Raw genomic sequence first — 25,402 nt, 5'->3', positions numbered from 1 at the left:
CAGGGTACACAGATGAAAAGCTTACACTAATATCCGAGCAAATTGTTTGCTCTCTTTTCTTTTCCCAGTGCCCGAATCGCTTCTACTTACTACTCATGGGAGAGTTCAACAAGCACACATGCACTCCTGAGTGGGCTTGAAACATCCCCCCCCTTTCATGATCAACCAATATCCCAACCATGAGCTCCTCACACGTCATTGTGCCACCTAAAGACGTGAGATGCTTATCTAGGCAATGATCATTACCCAAAATATGCTGCCTAAAAACCTACCTCAGGGGAGCTTGGGCGATTTAAGCTCACAGATGTGGCTGCTGACTAGTTCTGGATCCGTGCTAGTCATGGTTATCAGTCAGGGGGAGACAACTAGGGCCCAGCTTGTTTTTTTTTTTTGGGTGTGGCAATTGAACAGTACTTCCAATTGGATACCGTACAAGGTGACTCTTAAAACTTCTGAGGGTTGAGGGGATATCAGATGGGACCAGGATGATCTCTTCCGAGGTGCCCGTTATCCAAAGGTAAATTATACTCGGTATGATCGCCCATTTGTTTCTCTTCCTGGACTATAAACCGACATCTTACGCTATCAAACCTGGCGAGGCTTGACTAAATATGTCTTGCTTTACCTCTATCTCATAATTTCATGCAACAATGCGACTGCACAACCACCCGTGCCACCCTCACCATCCCTCTCAGTCACACAGCCCTCTTCCCCGACCAGCCGTACCGAAGATAATGGTGTAACCTGCAAGGACGCAGGGACCAATACTTAAGCTTGGACTGCAGCTGACATAAATACTATGTCTACCAAGGTATGTGAGACGCATGTGCCACGGAGGTCCGGCTGCTCTGTCCTCGGGTAGACACAGATCGAGCTGGTTTAATTCCAGGATTCTTACGTGGCCTAGGAGTAAATATTTTTGTCTTCCTACAATTACCTATTGTAACATTAGACCTTCCGCATGTCAAGAAAACGAAGGTCTCATTTACATTCCCAAGCTAAGCCCTCTATTAAATTATATGGGGCATAGATGTTCGGGAGGTTACATTGAGCGCCTTACCTTACCCCGGCATCTACAGCCACTGGAAGAGAATACGGGGCTTACCTACAGTAGAACCCCCTCGCCAAAAGTATCGATGAGCGCTAATAGACTAGTCGAGAAGAAGAAAGCGAGGGATGTTAAATACCAACAACCATTCCGTAAAACAAGGATGAGCTCCCCTAAAGATCTCAAGCCGTCTTATTCATATATCAATTCGTCTATATACAAATATCAAACAAAATAGGAACCCTCAGTGACTTTTTCGTCGCGAGCCCAGTATCAGCTCCAGGAACTCGTGAGCAAAAGTCAGGTTCTGGACGTGAACGTCGCCGATAAGTGACGCCAGCTATCTGACCTTGCGCAGAGCTTATACTCAGAGCTTATACTCAGAGCTAGAGACCCCTATAGAGTCAATATACCGCCTGATGGTCATTTAGGTAAGTTGTCTAAGCCCTTGAGCTGCAGTCTCGCTGAACTGCAATTCAAGCCTATACTCTACATGTCACTCCGGATTTCCGTCAACTTCAACCTTTTCGATATATTGGCACAAGATGGCAGCGCACCTAAGACGACGAAGCAGCTCGCTGTCGCAGTTGGCACAGATGAGGCTCTTCTAGGTCGTATTCTTAAGAATATAGCGGCTAGTGACTTGATCCGTGAAACCACGTCGGGCACTTATGAGCATACATCGTTGTCGATGTTAGAGAAGAACGGAGTGTAATTACTTTATAAAAATGAATTGAAGAAATCAAGTTGACACACTTATTGACACAGATACGTGCAGCCTCTAGAGCTTCTGAGATCAGCTGTTCGTATTCATTGGATACTAAGTGCACAGCGCACGGGAAGTTGTCCACAGACGCCTTCGTCCGACTCGGGCATTATGGCCCCCTATATTGCTTCGGGTTCCGAAGGCGGCTTAAATATCTCCCCCAGATCTACCCGCGAGATCATCCTGTCCCCTATCTACGTCTTCGTCGGGTTCCTTCGCCGGCTGATCTCGTATATATTACACCGTTAGTGCCCGGAGAAAAGATGAGTAGACCCGACAAGCGCTGGCTCGGATGGTTGGCACACCGTCTTGGCCGACGCGTTACGCCGACGATTGGCAAGGAAAAGTAAATGCCGTGTGCAATTTTTTATGTTGTTTAAAGTCCTCGCTCGAAAAAAAGTCATCAAGCTTTCATCCCAACAATTCTCTTCCAATCGGCCCTTGGGTTTCATCGCAATCACCACCAATGGAGAACCACAGTGATATATCCTCGAGTGACATCGAAAAAACCCAAAAAGAACGTCGATATCACAGTCGGTGAAACTCCGGCCAGCGAGTTCGAGCTTCTTCCGCGTGACATTCAAGGATGGAAGTGGATTGCTGTGGAGCATCATCGGCTTGTTCGTCTGCTCAGGCGTGCTGTTCATTTTGCTTGGGCTCCAGCAGGTCTTCACTATTGGTACCTCCGTTGCCCGACGGATTGTGCGAGTGGAGTTCTTCAGGTCCCGGACGATGCTCATCCTCTTTGCCTGCACATCCGCAGTTGGTACAGCTTGTTTCGTCCCCGTCTACTTCGTTCCACTCTTCTTCCAGTTCACCCGAGGCGATGCTGCGCTTGACGCCGGTGTTCGTCTACTGCCTTTCATCATTCCTTGCATTGTCATGATCTGTGTCAATGGCGGCGTGATGTCTGCATATGGTCTATATAAGCCGTGGTACACAATTGGCGGCGCTCTCGTGCTCACGGGTGGCGCCCTTTTCTATACCGTTGGTGCTGACACAAGTGCTGCCTATATCTACGCATACAGTATCCTCACCGGCCTTGGCACTGGAATGTATCTCCAAGCTTCGTTCTCGGTTGCTCAAGCTTCTGTCGCCCTTGATATGGTGGCTAGTGCTTCGGGCTTCATCACCTGTGCCCAGGTCGTTGGCACTACTATCGCACTGGCTATCGCCAACAGCGTGTTCTTAAATGAGTCACAAAGAAGTATCATTCACCTTCTGCCCAACATATCCATTCAGGAAGTCGAGGCTGTGATTTCGGGTACATCGACACTCGTCATCTTTGCCCGCCGCGGAGAAAGTCAAGGTTGAATCGGCTATTGTGGAGGCGATGGGTGAGACATACATCCTCGTTATTATTGCTGGTGCCCTGACTCTACTGCTCGGTCTGGTGATGAAGCGAGAACGTCTGTTTTTACAGCCCGGCGCTGCTGCATAGACTGTGTGTCTATCCGATAGTAGATGAGGCGGGAGAGGTTCAAGAAACCTTCGAAAGAGGAGGATTCTTCTATGACAAAACTAGACGGATCACTGCTGAGCTCTCTCTGGGCGACGAGACTAGGCAGAAGTGGCCCTGGAGGGTGACTTCATTCGGGGCCTTTAATTCGACTTGTTCACACTACAACATGGTCTGGAATAAGGGTTCAATTGTTTCTTCGAACAGAAATGATGAGATAGGAATTTACTATATGCTGTACTGAGATCATTGCCTAGTATCATTGCATCATTCAAACCATGACCATGTACAAAAGACTAGCACGACATTTCCAATTAAACAGACCAAACCGGAGTACTGCCAATGCCATGAGATTAGACGGCCCGAGATTTGCACTAGGCCGCTCCACGGACTACATGCTCATCCGCTAGTCACTGGTAGCGCTAGACAGGGGTGCCTCCCATGCTTACTGTCAATTGTCATTATGAAGCCCCGATTTCAAAGCATCCAGGGAATAGCACATAATTATTATCAATCGTCTATAGAACTACCCCTCAACATCTCCCATAGCTGGCTATTTAGAGACGACTGCAATCATGAAGTGAACTCCTCGTTCTCACTCCATCCAATTGCAACGCTAGATACGACCCTCGAATTCTTCTATCATCCACATTTCCACCATGACTATTTCCGAGAACACTGTGGTTTTCATTACCGGCGCAAGTCGAGGCAAGTCCTGCCTCGAGCCTTATTGGGACCGAGCTGACCGAAAACAGGAATCGGACGGACGTTGGTGGAAACCTTCCTGCTCCGGCCTAAGCACACCGTTATTTCCAGTGTCCGCAACACAGCCGCAGACTACGTCAAGGAGCTAGAGGCCTTGCCTAAGGCCGATGGCTCGCATCTCCAGCTAGTAAAGATTGAAAGCAGCAACTCGGGCGACCCGGCGGCGGCCGTCAAGGACCTCACGGACATCGACCACATCGATATAGTGGTGGCTAATGCCGGCGGAGCCGGCGAGAAGGGCATCATCCCCTTGGACGTAGTGAGCCCCGAGATCGTGACCGACGTGTTTACCGTGAATGCGCTCGGGCCCCTGGCCCTGTACCAGGCCGTCAAGCCTTTGCTCGAGAAGTCCCAGGCCCCTAAGTGGGTGTCGATCACTAGTGCCGCCGGTTCGATTGGCCGGCTTGAGATTTATAGGGCTCACATCGCTCCGGCGTACGGAATCGCCAAGGCGGGATTGAACTGGATCACTACGTAAGATGTCTGCTAGCTTTAGCCTACCCTGGCTGGGAAAATAATCGGCTAACTCCGGGCGTGTAGTGCCATCCACAGCGCCAACAAGGACTTCATCGCCTTTGCCGTGCACCCCGGGTAAGCTACCAGAGACACTATCCGGATAGGAGACAGTAGCTGACTATCTGACAGCCTTGTGCAAACGGAGAGCGGTAACAAGAGTGCCCGCGCAATGGGCCTTGCCCATGCCCCCAACTCCCAGCGCCAGAGTGTCGATGCCATTCTAGGCCTGGTACTTGTGCCCTTCCCTGTCTAGAAGAATGAAGGATGTAGACTAACTCGTGCAGATTGATACTGCGACTCGGGAGACGACCTCAGGGAAGTTTTTCAACGTGATTGATGGGACAGAGATCCCGTGGTAGAGGATAGCCTCCTATCTGAAACGCCCAGTGGCACCATTGATAGGCTGCAGGATTGATAGCACATGTTACTCTACCTCACAGTGCCTATCTCTGTCATCCATAGACTGTCTATTATGAGGATATTTTTAATATGTCAACATCTGAACATTGGAAGATTTTATCTATTTGTGCCTGTCTGAGGCATCAGGTGTTTGCTCTAGTATAGTAGGATTACACGTTTGACTATCATATGCCATGGAAAGTTTCCTGTGATGCTGCATTAGTCTGACGCAAGAGAGTCTCCGAACTAGTTATCGGAGCCCACAAGTAAACGGGTGCGGAGCCATGTTGGATTGTAACCATACCAAGCGCCCACCATCCCTGGTGTTGGTGTGCCCCAGTCAACAATAATTGTCAGTCAGCGATAAATTTGGAAATTAGGTACATTTTGTATGGCGTGCCCGTATAAAAGGTACACAGCTAAGTACACAGCAGACAAAATTCACTTTCCTTTCCAATACCAACCATTGGGATGTGAGAGCAAGTGAGTTCTATAACCTTCTAATTTTGCTTTTGGACAAAAAGTGTAAAGTTATGTAGCTAGTCCGGGCTGGGAGCCACCCTCCATAATAATCAGCATACAACCCGGTTCTGTAACTCTGTAAGCATCAGGCTAAGCATGAGGTGCATGGTCTACGAAGACCACAGACCTTCGAATATGGTGTAGTGAGATTCACGCTACCTCGTCTCCCATCTTAATATAAAACTCCCGACCAGTCATGGTGACCTCTGATGGCCTTTTGATCCATTTTCTATCCCTTCATTACTTTCTAGTCACAGGTTTAAACACCAAACCGAGAGGTATCAACCACAGAAGACGCATTTTCTATATACAACATTCGAGTGATACCTACCTAGGACTCTTCAATAGACCGAGTAACCCGGCGTTCCACGTGGGCGATAGTAGGACAACATCAGGATTATCGCAGGACCTAAGAAGCATAACTGCATAATCCGAATAAGTCGTTGGAATTTTTCGACCAAAATAACTACTTAGATACTAGATACGTTCATGGAATATGATCAACATAGCCAAAACTAGATAGATAATTCAAACAAGATCAGATATTTGCTAAGATATGTATTCACCAAGGTGATCTGAGCTCAAAGAATGCATCAGGGAGAGCAGTCTGTACATAACCAGATGTACACCAAAAGCCAAGTGGAGAAGAGAAGAGAAGACAACTTGCCATCGCAAGTGCCTCTCTTCCAGTCTCAAGCCCATCCTGCCTTTTCCGAGAAAATAGAGCCGGTCTGCCCAGCCTCGGCTGTAATGAAGCTAGGTGGCAAAATGATAGAGAACGTAGTGGATAAAGATGAAGATAAGCAAAAAGGAAAAAAATAAGAATAAAGTCATTTCAGACCAATCAAGGTCTTTCGTCACAAAAGCATAAACCTTGGCATGAATTGCCAGCAATAGAGTGGTGATGATAAAAGGAATGGTAGAGGGTCAGCCGCTGTCGAGACCCCTTTGATCAGGACTCGATAGACCAGGAAAGATAAAAGGCCAACCCATTTGGCAAAAAAAGAAAAACATAAAGAAAAGGTCATACGTCACTGTCACGTGGTGTTTGGCATTACATGAAGGGTGTCTTGCGTTTTTCGGCGCTGGACAACACCAGCATCGGCGTCTTGCGCCGTTCTGGTGCCTGGACTGCCGGCCCCTGGCCAGCAACAACATCCGCCACTGATGGTGACGACGTGCCACTGGTACTAGGCGAGTGAGCATAGTCGCCGCGAGGATCAACAAACTTTGAGTAAAAGTAGTCACCGTCCTCGCTAGTCGGGGTGGCGCTGTGGAAGGGACTATCCGGGGACTTGCGGTCCCGGCCAGATTTCTCCCTTCTCTCGGACCCAATGGCACCATTAGCAACTGCCCGCAGGCTGCCTAGACTAGGCTTGCTGGAGAGGCTTCCGCCGCTGCGCACGGTGGCATCATCGCCATCCGAGAAGGTAAACTCTTTCTCACTCGCAGGGGTGTTAGTGCCTCCACTGCTATGGTATCCAAGACTGCGTGTGTCGCCACGACGCTCGATCCCCGCGCGAACAAGATTGTGAACAGCACGACGTCGCTGGCGGGTCGCAAAGTTCTTGCTACCTTCGTGCTTGGAGGTGGGCTTGGCAACGAGATCCTCAAGCGAAGGGGGGCCACGGGGCTGACGCATCGGATGCTCACCAGCACGACTTTGACCGGGTCCAAATGTTCCAGTGGCCGGTGTCGGCGGCAGGGCTGCAGACCTAGGGCCGGGTCCCACATTGGCCTTGATAGTATCAATGTTTGTCTTGATAGTTGGGTTGAACGAAAGGTTTTTGCGGTGGCCTCGGCGGAGAGCATTCACAGACGATTCATGGGGCGGAGAGGGACTGCCCACCGGGGGGGAAATTGGCTGTGGGAATTGCATGGGAGATTGCGCGGAGTCCGCAGGAGGAGAGATCTCTGCACGGAACTGGGGAACTTGCTGGCCAACATGGGACTGAGTATCTTGATAGAACTGTTGCTGGCGTTCTTCCTGGGAGTTGTTATCCATGATGTAGCTTTGTTGGCCAGTAAGGGGATTGTAGACGCAGAACATGCCAGGTTGGCCAGGAACCGGCTGCACAATGGGCTGAACGCCCTGCTGGAGCTGCTGTTGATAAAATCCCATGCCAGGGATGGAGAGCGAGGGAGCCTGTTGCTGCCGAGGAAGGGACATTCCAAGGTTGAGGCCTTGGAATTGCTGAGCTGCAGCAGTGACACTGATCAACTGCTGTTGCAGGCGTTGCTGCTGCGCAGCAAGGAACAGGTTGGTTGACATCAACTCCGCGTACATATTCTCATCGATTGGAATATCGCCACCGGCCATCTCAAGTGTCGGAGGTGCAAGTACCTGCTCCGGCATAGTGTACATCATGCGGTTGTGCTGCGAGTTGTTGCGGTGCGAGTTCGCGTTTTGATTCGTGGTGTAATTGTGCTGTGGGAATCCAGTTCCGGTCGCAGTCTGTGGGACCCGGTCGGCCCCTCGGTTGGAATACCCAGTGAATCGTGCACCCTCCATTCCACTCCGCTGCTGATGTTCAGAGGGGATTGTGGCAGACTTGGGAGCAGTGCGCAGTCCAGCCAAAAGATGAGAGCGACTGGTACGCGGGGTGGAGACAGATGCCGACGTTTGGGACTCGTCAATGGTGGCAACCTGGGGAGGCATGCTCAAGCGCTTGATGTGAGAGCCTTTGCCGCGCGAGGCGAAGCCAGAGCCCGGCACACCCAGGGAATTGCCATTATTGAAGGAAGAATTGTAAGACATTTGAGCAAGACCGCCAGCGTCCATACTCGTATTCGTTTGGTAGAGGTGGATTGTAGGTATGTGCAATAGAATGCAAGCGAGACAAGTGATATCTTTTGGCGTCCGGATTTGGCGTGAGCGTTTGGGGTCAACCACAAAGCTGAACTCACTTCCCGGCGATTAAGGAATTATGGTGTCTATGCAATACGTTGGAATAAGTCTGCGAGATCGGAATTCAACGACCGAAAAAGAAAGCGTAGACGCGAGAGTCGGGGGTTCTGTATCCAAAAACTGGTCAGTAAGATCCAACGGATGGGACAGAAGGCAACAACACGTACCAATCACAGGTGAAGATATGCAAAGCGAGCGAGTGGCTAGCAATAAAGATGGCAGATGATAGAAGAACCAAGCTGTACAAGGACTTGCTAGGTTTTGAAAGTCGCGAACCCGAGGGTGAGGTCTCGAGGAAGCCGAGGTGGAGGTGATTTGTTGACAGACACCTCGAAAGGGAAAAAAAAAGAAAAAAAAACAATTAAGAGGATATTTTTGAGAAGAAGAAGCCTCGCACGAAGCAAGACCACGAAGAAATGATAAGGTGTTCGGGGAAATGCTCTGCAAAACCCAGCCGAATAAAAAAAAGAGAGTAGTTCACGCGATGCCGAAGATCGAAGATCGAAGACTTGGGGGTTAAAACACTGAAGGTCGCGACCAAACAAGCCAGTGCTGTGCGAATAACCGAGGTGAAAGCAAGTTCAGTGATCCGAAGAGATGAACTGAGGCAATCAAAAAATGCAATGAATTTGGGTCTCGGCCAAAACACAACGTTTTTCCTCAGGGGGGCGGAACTAATCGGGACTATTTGCAAAGTGGATAAATGCCTTTTTGAGTGTTTTTTTCCAGGAAACGAGAAGAGCTGCAGAGAAAGAAGGAATGCAGAGGGGAAAAGGAAAAGAAAGAATCGAAGATTAGATGGGGGGGTGGGTTGGATGTGAGAGAAGAAGAAGAGAGAGATTGATGAAGGTGGATGGCCTAGGCGGGGATTGTTGCCTAATCTGTAAGGCACCAATCCAACACAACAGGCCCTAAAGAGTACTAGCGTCTTTTCTCCAGGCACAATTGCTTTGAGAGAGAATATCAACGGAGTATCAAGGCTCACTTTGATCTCTTCTTTTATTCTGTTTCTCATATTTGGGCCAAAAGGGTAATTCAAGCTTTTTCGGGTTTACCTATACTCTAGATAATATCCTATTCTACTGCCTGACTGCCTGATCATAGCTGACAGCATCACAGAAGAAGACCCATTGGGGAGATCTGACTGGCTCGTCCTGTTGACCAATAAGCAGCACGCTCAGCCCTGAAGTGATCCCCCGTCACATCCCCAGCCAAATCATTGGCTGTTAGCCACTAGCGGCGCGACGTGGCTGTCATCTACGCCTGACAATGCCCCTAGAGCCGCTCGTCGCTGATGCCAAGCTGCCGGTGCCAGCCAATGGGGTTACCTGGACTTGTTTGCTTCTAGCTCATAACTCAATCGAATATCATTATTATCATTGTTACAGCCCTGTCCATCATATACTGCGATGATGATGAATACCGGAATCTAGTTTAGTGTGTTTCTTCAGGAGAACGATGATGCTTTCCTATGTGATACTTTGCACATGATTATCATGTGATCTAATTATTGTAGAAACGACCACCTGTGGACCTTCCCCTGAGTTATGAAACAAGCAGATAAAAGGCCGTGTCCTGGTCCCTATGCCCAAAAACAAAACCACGCCTTAGGCAAGAAGTTGCCGAAAATTGATTTCATGGCTGCCCCAGGTGAGCATACAAGTCCAATTAGCGATAAATGGCACATCAAATATTTTGTGGACGACCTTGAATAAGCTTGGCCCCAGTTGATTGAGATGCTGATGCCCACCTATCGGCCTATGAACCAAGGTGTAGATGGCAATTCATGGATTTCTTAGTCGGGGAAAGAGCTCGCTCTACTACGATATATAATGCGAGACGATAATGATGGACTCGAACTATTGCACATGTCGGGGATCATATATAGAGCACGGTGATAAGACCCCAGTGCTATGACCAGGTGGAATCGCACAGACCAGGGAACTGCCCAGTGAGATCGTCGGCTAGCGTGATTACGATCTACAACGGTTCACGATGTGGATTTCAACTGTAGCATTTCACACAAGCGCTGGTATAAACCACGCCTTTTGCCACCCTAAATGAATCATACATGTATAACGTACATCTCAGCCCCTCCTGGCTCCATATTTCCTATCCCGCCCGTTCGGGAACTGCTGTTCCCCACGTTGTATGTACAATATGCAAGCACTCCTATGGTCTGTACAGACGCATATGAAAAGGAGTTTGGCAGTATGTGCTTGCATTGTCTGTTTGTGGGTCATAATGCCAGTAAGATAAAAGAATGGGACCCGAAATCACAACTAGATGTGAGTTGTTGATGAGCCGTGAGAACTTGAAGAAATGATAAAACAATGGAAAGAAAAAAAAGAAAAGAAAGATGAAGATGCGGGGTATCTGCTGGCTGAGATAGTGTGCCAGAGGAAGAAAATCAATGAGTCGTGAAATATAATCAAACATCGAGTCCATGGGTGCGATCTCGAGGAACCTAAGCATCCACTGGGACACCGGTTCCAGGAAGAGTGGCCGACTCATTCTGGGATGGTAATCGTCGATGACCCAGTTCGGGAGTGGTGCCCTTGCCGTTCATTCGGTCAAATTCCAACGTTTCAGCTAACTCCGCAGCCATAGGGTCCAGATCTTCTTCTTTGAGTCCGGTCGCCAAGGCCACCAGCTTGCGGTGCATATCGAACTTAGTGCTCACACCCGCATCCGCTGTTTGTTGGGCTAAATCCTTGATGGCATTGCGACGTATCTTCTGCGCAGAGCAGAGCTCTTGAGCGAGTCGATACCGAGCCATTAATTCGTCTTGCTCAAGGGATGCTGGGGTAGGTTTAGGTACCTCCGTGATAGCAAACTGTTCGGCCAACCGAGCATGTTGGATTTGCTCAAGAAGCGACTCATAGCCTGCCCGCAATTTTTCATATCGACCAGCTTGGTCGTCGTTGCGCTCATGCTCGGCCTCCTTAGCTGCCAATGCAGAGAGCTGCTTCTGAATCTTCTGACGATCGGATTCCAATTGCTCGTGCAGCGCTTCAGGATTGGCGACATCATTGGAATCTTGCTGATTGATCTTTGAGTTTCCATAGGTCACGGAAAGCTTTTTATTGGCCTCGGCCATGATTGTCCCAATCTTGGAGAGGAGCTCAGATGTCGCAGGGGCATCCGGGATTGGAGCAACGGACTGTCGATCTGTGGCCACAAGACCAGCTGCTTCAGCATCCATGTGTTCATTAGCCATGGTGACGGAAGATGGGGCCGGCGGGATGTCATGGTCATGATGTTGAGAACGCTGTGTGATACTGCTAGCGGTTTCGCCTTTATTATTCACCAAATCGCCAGCGCGGTGACAATGCACAAGAAGGATGTTCACCAGTCGAAACGCGCCGTTGCGGGCAGCAACCAAGACAGCGGTGTCTCCATTCTGATCCTGACATGACAACAACATTTGGATCTCATCTTGCGAGCATGTCTTGCACAACTTATCGAGAAGTATTTCGCAGTAATAACGTGAGCTCTTCCACTTTCCCTTGCTTCGAGTATTTTCGGCAATATGATGAAAGATAGTGGCACCGAACCAGTCTCGGAACGAGACAGTGTCCAGAAGCATATCTAAGAGAGTCGGAAACGTTCTCTTTTCGTAATTATTGGTAAACAGAACAGCTCGGACGAGTGGGGTCTCTTCATGCTCCGAAAGTGCCTTGACGTTAGCCCCTTTGTGCAGAAGATCTTGCACAATTCCCAGGTCACCCATCGCACATGCCCAGTGGAGTGCTGTGTTCCCCGAATCATCAATGGCTCGATCGACTTGGAAATGAGCAGGGGGTTCGGGAGGAGCAATGCGCGTTGCCTCCGGTGCATCACCCACGGTCATGAAATAGTCCAGAAGTTGATCACCGTAGATTATGTGTTCTTGCTCGCTGATGGACATAGCGGTTGCCTCTTCCACTCCACGCTTCCGCTTCCGTCCGCCATGTGACATTTGAAGCATATCCTCGTCTGCGACCATTGATGATGATTCAATTGTGGCGTGCCCGATTGACTCGTTATCGTCGAACCCTGCGTTCATTTCATAGTGATCTTGTGGAATGGTTGGGGGACCCATGCTGCGCTGAGGTTGAACAACTTTCAGGCTCTCTGAAGCTGCTACCGCGGCAGCAGCTGCGGCGGCAGCGGCAGCACGGTTTGCGGCGGCTGATTTCCTCGGTGCTCGAGGTTTGGATGGAGCTGATGTGTGCTTCGGCGCTGGTGGGGGACTGTGGTCTCCAGCAACATAATCGAAAATCGGGGCTAGTTTTGTGAGGATGTTGTTGCGTTCCGCAAGCTGTCGGCCTTCTGGGAGTGGGATCCATGTTCCTGCAAGCATTACCTGTCAGTAACCTGAAGTTTCTCTTCGGGTCTCATAGATCCCAAGACATACCCTGATATTTGCCATAGCCTCCCTGGACTTTCTCATGTACCCCCTTCTGGACCTCACGTTCGAGGATGCGCGTTCGTGCAGGCTTATCAAAACCCGCAGCTTTGAGAATGTGTGTTGCATTGACCCAATCATCCGCTCGCCTTCTCATGACACTGTCAGTCTCGAGCTTGAACTCGTACACCGGGACCTGGGAGTAACAATGTCAGCTGTGCTCGCAGTACAGGGAAAACAATCCCATGCCGGGGAGGTGGAAATGTCCAATTAGAAGTATACTTACACTGCTGTAGGTAGCAGAGTAGATGGTGTTCTTCCCCGCCATAATGTGCGTCGCCGTTGGCCGCTGCAATTCAGTAAGTTCCCGAAGAGCGATATCGCACGTTGAAGCCGAAACGTCGCCCCTAGAAGATCCACAAGTTGATCGGTTTAAGAATCCTGCGGGACTCGATGCATTGCACACAATAAAAATCCCGACCGAGAACACAGAGATACGATTCGGTGGAGCTGGGGGTGGCATCCCAAATACGCGCGGGACGCGTAAAGTGCGCACTAGGCCCATTTCGGGACAATATCATGTGATTTTGTGTCATGTGACCAATATCGGGCCAGCAGGAACCTCAAACGAGCGGGAATCGCCAACCACGCCGTGCTGTTTCTGTTTCCCCGCTCCTTGCCTTTCCACGCCTCAATTCTTGACAAAATGACTGTCATCGAATCAGTTAAAAGCGCCGTTGGCCTTTCGGAGACCTCCGGTAAGATTCTAGGGCCATTGATCGACAACCAAAAGCTCTAGCAGGAAGTTAACCAGATTCTAGCAACCCGCCAGGAAATGTCGGAAGCGCGTCTTCCCATGCAATACAGAGATTCATGTGCACACCTTCTGATCCCGTTGAACCGATGCCGGCAAGCAGAGTACTACCTTCCCTGGAAGTGCGAGGTACGAGATCCCTCATTTTGATGCTCCAACCGAACCCGACTCGACCAGAGCGCTTTCCAGAGCTAGTCAACTAATGTAATCCTCTTCTTTTCCTCTAGGATGAGCGACACTCATACGAGAAGTGCCAGTACGAAGAGTTTAAGAAGCGTGTGGCCAAGATGGACGAGCTGCGTGCCGCCAAGGATGGCGCCCGGAGCAACTGAATTGTGGGACTGTCGGTATGCGCGGCCGGTGCTGCTGCTGAAGCAGCAGGAAATGTAAATAAGAGATACACCGAAACTGCTTATGGATTGCCTTTTGGCGTTGGGACCTTTCATCAAAATCGGCCACTTTATTTTCTTCACCTATCTGGACAACAATTGCGTCCTCAACTTGACGCTCTGTTTGACATTAGCTAGATTGTTACCTAGCATGTTTCGCAGAGCTTCTTGGGCTGGGCAGATGTCCATGGATAGCTGTCATTTGGCATAGCTTGAGCGCATGTAAGCAGATCGTATAGTAGATCGCTTATATGCAAAAAGAACTATATAACCCTAGGGGTTTGGGTAATGAATTCCTCAGAGTTCCTCGGTGATAAAAGACACTAGGGTTGTATAGTTCTTTTAGTGAACTTAGACCGCACTGCTGTGCTCTCTGCAGTCATGCATTGTTATGGCCTACCAATGTAAAGCTCGCGAAGCTCATTCGGGCTGCTTATTCCATATATCTCCACCTATGTCTACCTATGTAGACAAACCCCCTCACCTATGACCAAAGCATGTTACCAAATTAAACACCACCTAGTCAGTCCTCCATCCAATGATCGTTTGCGGCTTTATAAGCTTAAGCGGGAAGTTCTATTGGCTGTATTCCTGCCGATTGGTGGTATGCATGATATCTACGCTAGTTATAGTAGGTATGATAGTATGATAATTAAGCACATGGATGCGTTGAACAAGCCACAAAACTAGTCCTCCACATATAGCTCTTGATGAAGAACTACCCGGATATTTTCTCCTTGGGTGAATATGCCATATAACATTGCATATAACGTGATACCTGCAGGCATGACGGTTACTTTCATGCAGATTTCATGCAGTTGTCATGAAATCATGCCATATCAATCAGTTCCCTTTATATTTAGGCACTATCCTCCTACCTATCCTATAGTTAGTTAGGGATTATCTCCCTAGTTTGAACCTGATGTGTAGAGAATCGAACATCATTCTAGTTCATTTTGGGGAATTAGCTACTTAATATGATATCTGTGACTTTGTTTTCTCTTTGTACCTACATGTATACAACGCTCGGGCCTATGCTACACGCTCTTATGGCGATTCTTGAAGACGCAAGTGCAGGGTCTCATTTCACCACCTCTATATCACTACCTCAAGTTGCTTTCTATACCAGGACACTCCATGTTCAAATATTTCCCCAATGGAGTCAAATGAGGACCTATATAAAAAGGCCCTGATGGGATTAACCTTGGAAGTCTCAAGATATCCTCGGGATTGTGACAAATCATGATTAATAATACCAAAGTTTCGTAAGGTGGGCAGGGAAATAAAACTCCCGCCGTTATCGCCGCCCCCGCCAGAAAATCGGCTGGTCTCCGAAAAATCGACCCCCCTCATTGCGATTTACCCAGGAATTACAGAGAATCAATTAGAAAGGGGACTATGCGCAGGTCTATGTCTCTTTGATTACTCTTTATTCGAACCTTGGCTTTCCTATTCACTCTGGGATTGTCTTCTCTCTTCTATCCTATACTTGTGCCTGGGCATTTTGTGTTTCGCCAGCCTGAGATATCTCCGACACAATGGGACTTCTGTATGTGTTTCGAGAGGCTTGATCTACATATGTACTATTTGGAATCCCTCTAATCTCAAGCAGAGCACTTGGAACAGCGCTGGAATGGCCGGAAGCCAAGAAAAGGGCGGGCCAGGTGCGCCAGTGGGGTATCGAGGTATGCCGCTTGTGTTCGATCCGTCTAGATCGACAACGAAACAACCTCGAGGTGTCTGACTTGATTAGCAATTACTTGCCAATTGGCGCAGGGCACGAGGCAAAGAACGCGATGCTCTTCTTTGGGGCGACGAGGTATGTTATTCTGGCCCGCATAGTGTTCCCGGTCGCAATCGCTGATCAATATCCCTCTATGATAGGTTGAGTACCTTGTGGTAGCTCTCGACGACCCGGCGAAGAAAGCACGGTTATCTCTAGCCCAGGCTGAGATTCTGAAATCACTTGCAAGAGACGAGGAGTTATGGAAGTCCGGTTCCGCCAAAGGTAGTGAAACTGGGGACCAGTGAGTGTGATTTGATGTCCAACAGGAACCAGCAGATATCTGACATCACCCAGTGACGGGGAGGAACCGCCTCATTTCCACCCCGAATTTGGAAGGTTCATGTTGGAGGCCACTCCTGGACAGCCTTGGGGAATCGGGTTTAAAGACCTACTCAAGGTGGAGTCCAATATGAAGTGGAGGTGAGCTCTTTCAGCAACACAACTTTACCTGAAGCATGCTAACAGCCTCCAAGACGAGAAGTTGCGAAAGCACACATGGCTCCGAATGAAGTCCCCATTACCCTAACAACCTTCCCTCGCCTGGGAACCAATGATGACTACATCCAGCCATATTATCCTCCGTCTGGACCAGCTCTCCGCTCTCAGTTTGTTCCTGATGAGATTGCCAACCCCCATATCCGATTCCCTACTCTGGCTGCCAACATTCGATCCCGAAGAGGTCGCAAGGTCGAACTAAATGTACCTGTTTTCCACGACACAAATACACCTAAGCCATTTAAGGATCCAACAGTTAACTATGACCTTCATAATTGGCCCGAGGATGACGACGTCCGCAACGGCGCAGCCAAAGACGATCATGTTTACATGGACGCCATGGCATTCGGAATGGGCAGCTGTTGCTTGCAGATCACCTTCCAGGCAAAGAATATGACAGAGGGCAGAAGACTTTATGATCAGCTGAGTCCTTTGGGGCCCATTCTTTTGGCCCTGACCGCCGCTACACCCATCTATAAAGGTTTCCTAGTGGACACAGATGTGCGATGGAACCAAATTGGCAATGCAGTCGATGACAGGACACCCGAGGAACTTGGTGAAGCTGTAAGTTTTCCAGGATGATACCTTCGGCTCACCGAACTAACCTCTCGCAGCCTCTCAAGAACGACCGGTGGAGAATTCCCAAGTCGCGATATGCCTCTAATTCGACTTATATCTCTCAGGATCCTCGCCTCCGGAAAGAATACTTCGATCCTGATCTAGTCGTTGATGAGGATATTAAGAAACGCCTTATGGACGGGGGAATGGATGACCTACTTGCGACGCATTTTGCACACTTGTTTATCCGTGATCCCCTGGTCATTTTCTCTGAGGATCTCGAAGAACTGGATCTTAACAAGAGTGACCACTTTGAGAATTTACAGTCCACTAATTGGCAGCACATGCGATTCAAGCCGCCGCCACCTGATAAAGATGATATTGGCTGGAGAGTTGAGTTCCGGTCTATGGAGATTCAAATCACAGATTTCGAGAACGCCGCATTTAGCATTTTCATCGTCCTCATTACTCGTGCCATCCTGAGCTTCGATCTCAACTTCTACATCCCGATCCAGCGTACTACTGAGAATATGGAGACGGCACATGCTCGCAACGCTGTTCTTGATCGGAAGTTCTGGTTCCGCAAGGACCCCTTCCCTCGCAGGGTGCCCAGAAGCGCACAGCAGTCAACCAACGGCAGCACCTTCTCATCTACGACATCGTCGGCTGTGAATACTCCGCCTCCATCGCCTCCTCTTGGTCCTGTTGAGACAGAGTTTGATCTCATGACCATCGACGACATTGTGAATGGATGCGCAGACGGATCATTCCCGGGTCTCATCCCGCTTGTGGAGTCCTATCTCAACAGCGTCAATGTTGACGTTGAGACGAGGTGTTTCCTGGCCAGCTATCTTGATCTAATCCGGAAGCGAGCCGATGGAACTCTTTGGACCGGCGCTCGTTGGATGCGTGAGTTTGTAGCCAAGCATCCTAGCTACAAGCAGGACAGTGTTGTGTCTGAAGAGATCACATACGATCTAGTGAAGGCCGTTGAGGAGATGACTGTCAAAGAAGGCAAAAAGGGGTCAGTCGGGTGGGAACTTCTCCGAGGCAAAAAGATCTAGATAAGAGGCATATACACACCCACACACAACTAGATATCCAGAGTGTGAGCATTTATAGCGGAAACTTGAAACAATTTGCACATATTCATGACAATCATGAGGCAGCCCTCCTTGTCACGGCATCTGATGAATCCTAATTTTCTCATTTCCCAAGTGTCTCCAACCAAAGTACTCATTCCAACAACATTTCCTCCTCAGTCGGTAACCGACACGAGTCCGCCAGCCCAGTCACCTTCCATTCGCCGTTGAGTTTATGCAAAACAAAAAGTTCAACACCAACATGGTCCACAACTCCATTGATCTTCGCCCGAAATGGTGCCCACACAGCGGCCAAGTTCAAGCTTCCTGTTTCGTGCACCTTCACCTCAGGATCCCAGATGCGCTCATCGATGTCGTCTTTGAGTCCAGCGACATGCTCAACGAACGAACCAATCGTACAGAAGCGCAGGGAAGTTGGAGATGGAGGCGAGAGTGTCATCCCTCCTGCTCGGACACAGTGTTTCTCGAAATCGGCGCGCGACTTGGTGCTCAGTGCTGCGAGGAAACCTTGCGTGACTGCGATAATGGCGGCTGTTTCCTCGGATTCTAATTGGATTGCTGCCCCGGTTCGAGAGCGATTTGGTAATGACCAGCACATTGTTGATGGCATGATTTAGATGGAGGAAAGCATCAAGTCGTCAAATTATCATTATAGTGGGATGTTCGTCTTGTTATATCTTCTATCTTCGCTAGTTTTCAAGAGCAAACAACTCGATGTACATGTGTACCTACATATGTATACCCTCACTACTATTCGGGTCACAGCTGTTACCGTTACAGTGTCCATCGGCGTGTTGTTTCGGTCTGTTACACTTTGTCTAACTTTGTTCAATTTCAGGATTTCAGGAACCCTGCGATCTTGCTGTCATACAAGGGTAAGTGCTTGGTGTCACACGTCGACTTATTTGGTGCTTGGTCCGATTTTCATCCTACAATGTTCCCATGTCGACTATTCCCGTTGAACTTGATTCTTGTGTTACTATCAGGGGCTTGTGGCAGCTTGATATGCTGCACTTTACATCTCCTTTTACTACATTGCGAATCTATACATCTTAAACTCACTTGCCTCGGAAGTCAGCTTAAACGCCTCGGATAATCCTCGGGGTGATTAATTTGGTCTATGACCAAAACAGACAATCGTCCGTCAAAGTTTGGAGAAGATGGGCCATAAAACTAAATACCCCGGAACATCCTGAAGGGGTATTGGTGGATGAACAGGCTTACGCCATCCCACCTGGGCACCTCTCCACTTCTTGTCATAATCCGAATACTACTCCAATAGCCTATTTTTCCCACTTGCTATGTATCTTGTTTTGCTACATGCCCGGAAAACATATCAGCCGTTCACATCTCCCGAATGTCGATCACAGACCATTTAAGCGATTATGGGGTTTCCCCGCATCACGGACGTCCTCAGACTTCCCGTGGTGATAGTAGTATGTATGGTACTATAAAAGAAATTGAAACGGCACACAATGGAAGGACTAGAGTGGAGAAGAGTGTGTCCATCTATATCATTATGATTGGATTTGCGACCAGCTTTCTACTATGGACAGCAGTCCATGCTGTCCCTACAAAATCATCTCCTACAGTGGCAGTGCGCAATGGAACTTATACTGGAGTGCGAAGCTCAACCTACAACCAGGACTTCTTCCTGGGTATGCCTTATGCGCAGCAGCCAGTGGGGAATTTGCGCTTTACTGTGCCGCAGTCATTGAATGCGAGTTGGGATGATACACGCGATGCGACACAGTACTCGGATATTTGTGTTGGATATGGAGTAAGTACAATTCTTTCAGTTATGTTCCAAGACGATCCTTACCAATGTGTAAATTAGACGGACTCGATTTGGTATCCTCAATCAGAAGCATGTCTTACCCTAAACGTAATCCGGGGTTCATCTGCCAATCAAGACTCGAAACTTCCTGTTGGAGTGTGGATTCATGGCGGTGGATTTTATCAAGGCTCTGGGGCTGATAAGCGTTACAACATGTCTGAAATTGTGGAAAACTCGTATCAAATTGGTAAGGATCTTGCTCTCTCTCTTTGGATACTTGGAAGCCTGATCTAACTATTATATAAGGTAAACCGTTCATCGCTGTCACGCTGAACTACAGATTGTCAGCATGGGGCTTTATAAGCTCCAGTCAAGTCTCCGGCAGCGGAAACACCAATCTTGGACTGAGAGATCAGAGGCTGGCGCTCCAATGGGTCCAGGAAAACATCGGCGCATTTGGTGGCGACCCTAACAAAGTCACCATATGGGGCGAGTCAGCAGGTGCCATGTCAGTGGGGTATCACCTTACAGCATACAACGGACGAGATGACAAGCTGTTTCGGGCTGGCATCATGCAGTCTGGAGGTTCGATAGCTGCCAGCCCGGGAAATTATACGACGTTCCAATCAAAGTACAACACATTGGCCTCCCAGGTAGGCTGCTCGGACGTCGTGGATTCATTGCAGTGCCTTCGTGAAGTACCATTTGAGACGCTTAACACTGTTCTAAACGGCACGGAGGGCGCCTCCGATTACAACTTCTCGCCGGTCGTGGACGGAGACTTCATTCGGAACTGGGGTAGTATTCAACTGAATAAGCATGAATTCGTGAAAGTTCCTATCCTTGCCGGCACCAACACGGATGAAGGAACAGCATTCGGGCCCACTGGAATCAACACCACAGAGCAATGGTATCAATACTTAACAGGTATGTATACAAATCTACTACACTATACCAACCCAGCAGCTAACCCATCCAGACGGCGGGTTGAACTTCCAAACACCTCCCTCTGTAGCCAAGCGCATCCTCGAGCTCTACCCCGACGACCCATCGCAAGGCATTCCAGCATATCTCGGAGACCAGCGCGTGCCATCAAACGGCCAGCAATGGCGCCGCACATCAGCCTTCGCAGGTGACCACTTCATGCATGCGAATCGCCGGCGACAATGCGAAGCCTGGGCCGAGACATCAACCCCAGCATACTGCTACCGGTTCAATGTGCGCTCGGCAGATGTGCCACTCCTTTCAGGCGTGACTCATTTCGAGGAGGTCGCATTTGTATTCCACAATATTGCTGGACTGGGATATCACTACGGCAAACCGTTTAATGGGGTGCCGCAGTCGTATATTGACCTCAGTTCTATGATGACGAGCATGTGGGCATCTTTTATCCACGACCTCGATCCAAATACGGGTGTGGTCAAGACCCCTGTACATTGGGATTCCTATTCCGCCAACAAGCCCGTTGATCTCTGTCTCGATACCAATACTACCAGTCATATGGAGGCTGATACATGGCGCAAAGACGGGATTGACTATATCAACTCCGTTGCGCGGGCCTTTTGGCGGTAGAAGATGTGATTACAGTAATTATGGTAGAAAATACAGCTTGTTAAGCTTACAAATTAATCCGGCAGAGACCGGACCCGAGATCTTCCTCGATAGGTCCTAATTAAAGCCATCGAACCATGGAACCCTCTTTTGGAATCCACTGGCCACGCGAGTGTTGCATCACTGCCCCGGTGGATTAGAGCTAAATTACGCCAAGACACTGTGTACGGAGTACTTCCTATCTTTTAATATCGAAAATAAAGACACGCAATCTATATGTTGCAGCCTACGAAAAAGAAAAGGGGGGATGTCTCAGCGATTCCAGGTCAAGTCGAACTGGAGCCATGCGCAATCTATAGATCCCCCGTTAGACTCACTAAAGCTACAGATCGACCTCAATATTCAATTTGGCGGCTCAATTAGATATAGATAAGATTTGTACGGAGTAGCGCAACTCGTATTATAGAACCATGGTTACGTTCCTCCGGGACTCTCCGCAGGATTCAATAATGTCTTTTTTGCCTTTCTTGACCCACGATATCTCACCCCTAAAGTCGATCCGCAGTGAGACATACAGGGTCATCCACGTCTATATTGGATGCAAATCCCACCTCCACAGGAATGTAGCCGTCCCACTCCAGGCGCTTATCGCGCGGATCCCATCAAAAAGCAAAGCCATGCCCGATAAACCCTGCCGTCTCCACCACAGGTACATGGTACATGAACTAGCAGTTACAATTTACGACGTACATTGGCTGCGTGTGAGATACTCACCGGACTCGCATGGAGAATGGACATTTCAGAATGGATCAGACCCGTGACGTGGCCAGGGCTTACAAATTCACTCAAGATACACAGCCCTGGGAGGATCTCGCATGCCGACAACCCCAATACAATACCTGCCCAGCCCTTTTTTTCTTTTTTTTTATGGCGGGTACCAAGTTGTACATTATACATTCCAAAGCTCACCGCCACAATTTCAGCAATGGCGCTTGCCTAGGAGCCAATCTCAGATCGCAGGCGGGGGGATGCTTGCATTGAGTAAGGATCTCCTGCACCTGGGGACTGCATCAAGATCGGGGCGGGGCTGAAATTCTACGATTTGAAACTTTCATGCACGACTAGTGGTTTTTTTTAAAAAAAAAATGGTTGCCTCCTTTTTCTAAATACAACCTGGCAAAAACCAAAGATACAACAGTGTATGCATCCCTCCTGCAAGCCATCTCCCGGGAGATCTCGGGCACTCAATCTAGGGTTTCGGGCAGATGCAGCTGTTCGCTCGATCTCGGGCAAAATGCGAGACTTGAACTATTGACTGTGTGCAGCCTGTAGTGGAGTACGTACTTCGTATACTGATAGCACGGTATGGAACTCCATGTGTGTCTACCCATTGAGATGTAATATTGTTTGTATTACTTCGTATACCCCGTACAAAATATACAGGTCAGCAAAAAATAAAAATAAAAAATAGAAAACCTCTAAGAGACAAGCCAAGATTTAAATCAATAGTTGGTCACATTCGGCGGTTAATTCGATTCGTTCTCCATCGCCCCACGATCTCATACGATTGGCCCCAACCAGATAGACCCAGATAGACTTTTTGCCAAAAAGGGTATTTCCACTTAATTTCAATATGGAGCCGCCAGATCCACGGGTCTCACCCGGGAACGACCGGTTGGGAAATCAAAAGGTAGCCTTGAAAGGTAAACGAGAGCGAAGGTGATGGGCCGGGGTTACCCCCCATCCAATCAGAATCTGGTTAGTTGATCCGCACATCAATTAGGTTTCTATGAGGGTTTACAACATAGTTTTGGATGAAGAAGATGATCGCGATAATCTTCAATAAAAAATTGGTAGTACAAAACATACACTTACTGTACGGAGTACATTGGGTGAATCTGAGTGTTTCGGATAGATCCGCTGCAGTTGGTATTGTAATGTCTGCATTTCAGAGAAAGAAAAAAAAAGAAATAATGCAATAATAATTTATACTTGCATACTCCATACTCCGTATACGATGTACAGATGCAGAGCACTAATGCAAGTCCGTTATTCCGGTACGCCTTTCACGGCCAAGTCCGAGAGTCTATATTGTACTCCGTATACTAAGCAATAGCGTATGCTTCAATATACTACAACTAGCTAGGACAGGGAAGGCAGGGAAGGCAGAAGGAAGACCTAAAGAATAAGAACCTTACGCTCCACTCAGGCCATCCCATCCCCAACTCGGCATGGCGCGGGAGGCTCGAGAGCCTGAGTTAAATACCGATCGACCACTTGCACCCTTTTTAGCTCTTGACAATCTACCAGGTTAGGTCGCGTGGACCTTCATAGGGATATAACATACACCGACATTTATTCCAAACAGACGTCGCCGTGGTCGCCGTCGCCGCCGCAACCCCACAACGGACAGTTCGCAGTTCGTGGTTCGCAGCAAACTATTGAATGCGATCTATATAGTCTTACAAGATAAAGTTTGTATCGCCCACCGATCCAAGGCTTATGGGCCGCACAGCACAGGCCTATTGACGATCAAAAGCGTCATAGGCATATTTTTTTCCAAAATATATACTTTGTACTATGTAGGTCGGTGTAGGCAAAAAGGGCGATCATACAGTAGTATGTCCATACAAGAATTATTATTAGTTCGTGGAGATGGTTCCATATATGATATTCCTTCTCCGTGTGTACTCCGTGTATGGTGTACGGAGTACGATGTACGCATGTACGCTATTTTCACTTTTTCGGTTATCTGCCGAATGAACGAATGAACTTCGGCAGTGTTATCCACGCCCCACGAATGGATACGTCAAAGTTCGCTAGTCCATTTTCTTTATGATCCTCCGGTACGATATGGAGATTTTCACAGCGAGCCGTGGGATCCGACACGCCACATGAAAATTGTGGTGCCATATATTTCTTTACCGTACAAAGTCTGCCGCCTAGAACCGAATAGAAGTTCTAGAAACAACGCATAAAATTGACCGTGGAGGTGAGCGGCTTTCTCGGCAGCGTCTCGGTCGTGTCTCGGGGCGGTTCAGGACGGTGCTGGAAGACGGAAATGAAATTCGGTTCAAGTCCAAATCCCATTCTGTGGCAAGGGGTGTCATGCCATATCGTTTGAAGACTGGGGACTACTCCGTAGGTACTCCGTACGCGTAGAGAGTAACGTAAAAGGCTGCCCCAGGTGCCCCCCGGGGCCCCGGCGAATTGAATGAGTCAGCATGTCCCAAAACGGAATGTACATTCCATGGCTTTCCAAAATCGGCTCTACGCCACGTTTTCCCTTTTTTTTAATTTCTTTTTGGTCTCCCTTTTTTTAATTCCGATCTATGGAAATACGGATGGATATTGTTGTAGACAAAAAGTAAGGGACAAAGGAGGTTTGTACTCCATACAAGGTACGGCTGATAGCATAGATCTCCACAGGGATAAGCGAACGTGCGATCTGGGATCTCGATCGATTTTACCAACCTTGGAACCCTACTAGCTCGTTTTTCTTGAATTATCACAGCAAATAATATTCCGTCATCGTCCTTAAACCCCACCCGATGAACTAGCAAAAGTAAACATGAAGTAAACAAAGAAACTTCAACCGAATCAACTCCTTTTACGTATAATAAAGTAAAGTACTACTTCCTAAGTGAGGATAGTAAGTACAGTTCGGGACAGACTACGTAAACTCTCCAGCCCATCGGAATGCACTTGCGGATGCGGTCGATTCCTCCGAACATGGGTTCCCCATGTGGACTCTCACAACTAAGCTGTCAACCTCGAGAATGACAAATCTGAGGCCCGGCTCTTTGATCCACCTATTATATACTAGGTACGGAGTACCTTACATACAGCGGAATGTGGCGGTCTGTAAATAAGGCTCCTATGAGATCGAATTTAAAGGAATGGAATTTACAGGTAAGAACGCAGGTCCTATACGGAGTAACTACGGAGTATAATGTAACATAATATCTGTATATTGCTTATATACGGAGTCCATTGGAAGATAAATTAGGCATGCTCCGTATTTTAATATGTATTTAATCTAAATCTAATTTTGAGATCTCATGCCCGATCCCGATCCCAATACTCCGTAGATCGGATCTGATTATCCTAAACACAAAATACCTGCAGCGAATGATCGCACTCTAACCCCGCTAGT

The 25,402-nt window shown here is 48.4% G+C and overlaps 8 protein-coding genes across 8 annotated transcripts; 5 read left to right on the top strand and 3 right to left on the bottom strand.

The window, feature by feature from the left end:
- Nucleotides 1–1,541: 1,541 nt before the first annotated feature.
- N7455_009290 (uncharacterized protein) lies at nucleotides 1,542–3,128 on the top strand (the record flags this gene model as incomplete). Its single annotated transcript, XM_065606173.1, has 3 exons — nucleotides 1,542–1,759; nucleotides 1,817–1,850; nucleotides 2,349–3,128. 3 exons carry the CDS (start codon nucleotides 1,542–1,544, stop codon nucleotides 3,126–3,128), a joined length of 1,032 nt encoding a protein of 343 aa, XP_065460136.1.
- An 804-nt stretch (nucleotides 3,129–3,932) lies between these two features.
- On the top strand, nucleotides 3,933–4,807 carry N7455_009289 (uncharacterized protein; the record flags this gene model as incomplete). Its single annotated transcript, XM_065606172.1, has 4 exons — nucleotides 3,933–3,981; nucleotides 4,029–4,512; nucleotides 4,579–4,629; nucleotides 4,684–4,807. The coding sequence occupies 4 exons, from the start codon at nucleotides 3,933–3,935 to the stop codon at nucleotides 4,805–4,807; spliced, it is 708 nt and encodes a 235-aa protein (XP_065460135.1).
- A 1,722-nt stretch (nucleotides 4,808–6,529) lies between these two features.
- N7455_009288 (uncharacterized protein) lies at nucleotides 6,530–8,257 on the bottom strand (the record flags this gene model as incomplete). The annotated part of the gene is made up of 1 exon (XM_040955784.2): nucleotides 6,530–8,257. One exon carries the CDS (start codon nucleotides 8,255–8,257, stop codon nucleotides 6,530–6,532), a length of 1,728 nt encoding a protein of 575 aa, XP_040813811.2.
- Nucleotides 8,258–10,850: 2,593 nt separating this feature from the next.
- Nucleotides 10,851–13,338, bottom strand: N7455_009287 (putative APSES transcription factor; the record flags this gene model as incomplete). Its single annotated transcript, XM_040955898.2, has 3 exons — nucleotides 10,851–12,718; nucleotides 12,783–12,969; nucleotides 13,060–13,338. The coding sequence occupies 3 exons, from the start codon at nucleotides 13,336–13,338 to the stop codon at nucleotides 10,851–10,853; spliced, it is 2,334 nt and encodes a 777-aa protein (XP_040813733.2).
- A 141-nt stretch (nucleotides 13,339–13,479) lies between these two features.
- N7455_009286 (NADH dehydrogenase [ubiquinone] 1 beta subcomplex subunit 7) lies at nucleotides 13,480–13,919 on the top strand (the record flags this gene model as incomplete). Its single annotated transcript, XM_040955782.1, has 3 exons — nucleotides 13,480–13,531; nucleotides 13,595–13,716; nucleotides 13,815–13,919. 3 exons carry the CDS (start codon nucleotides 13,480–13,482, stop codon nucleotides 13,917–13,919), a joined length of 279 nt encoding a protein of 92 aa, XP_040813817.1.
- A 1,595-nt stretch (nucleotides 13,920–15,514) lies between these two features.
- N7455_009285 (glutamate--cysteine ligase) lies at nucleotides 15,515–17,879 on the top strand (the record flags this gene model as incomplete). The annotated part of the gene is made up of 7 exons (XM_040955866.2): nucleotides 15,515–15,525; nucleotides 15,589–15,661; nucleotides 15,730–15,795; nucleotides 15,861–16,003; nucleotides 16,057–16,182; nucleotides 16,236–16,821; nucleotides 16,872–17,879. 7 exons carry the CDS (start codon nucleotides 15,515–15,517, stop codon nucleotides 17,877–17,879), a joined length of 2,013 nt encoding a protein of 670 aa, XP_040813646.1.
- Nucleotides 17,880–18,051: 172 nt separating this feature from the next.
- On the bottom strand, nucleotides 18,052–18,528 carry N7455_009284 (uncharacterized protein; the record flags this gene model as incomplete). The annotated part of the gene is made up of 1 exon (XM_040955868.1): nucleotides 18,052–18,528. The coding sequence occupies one exon, from the start codon at nucleotides 18,526–18,528 to the stop codon at nucleotides 18,052–18,054; it is 477 nt and encodes a 158-aa protein (XP_040813667.1).
- A 909-nt stretch (nucleotides 18,529–19,437) lies between these two features.
- N7455_009283 (uncharacterized protein) lies at nucleotides 19,438–21,267 on the top strand (the record flags this gene model as incomplete). Its single annotated transcript, XM_040955818.2, has 4 exons — nucleotides 19,438–19,698; nucleotides 19,756–19,942; nucleotides 20,002–20,622; nucleotides 20,675–21,267. 4 exons carry the CDS (start codon nucleotides 19,438–19,440, stop codon nucleotides 21,265–21,267), a joined length of 1,662 nt encoding a protein of 553 aa, XP_040813710.2.
- Between the last annotated feature and the right edge of the window lie 4,135 nt (nucleotides 21,268–25,402).

Source organism: Penicillium solitum (assembly GCF_028829755.1).
Source record: "Penicillium solitum strain IBT 25940 chromosome Unknown utg000008l_segment0_segment0, whole genome shotgun sequence".
NCBI classification, from domain to species: Eukaryota; Fungi; Ascomycota; class Eurotiomycetes; order Eurotiales; family Aspergillaceae; genus Penicillium; species Penicillium solitum.
The sequence above is the reverse complement of the archived record's forward strand: the minus strand, read 5'-3'. Positions and strand labels throughout refer to the sequence as shown.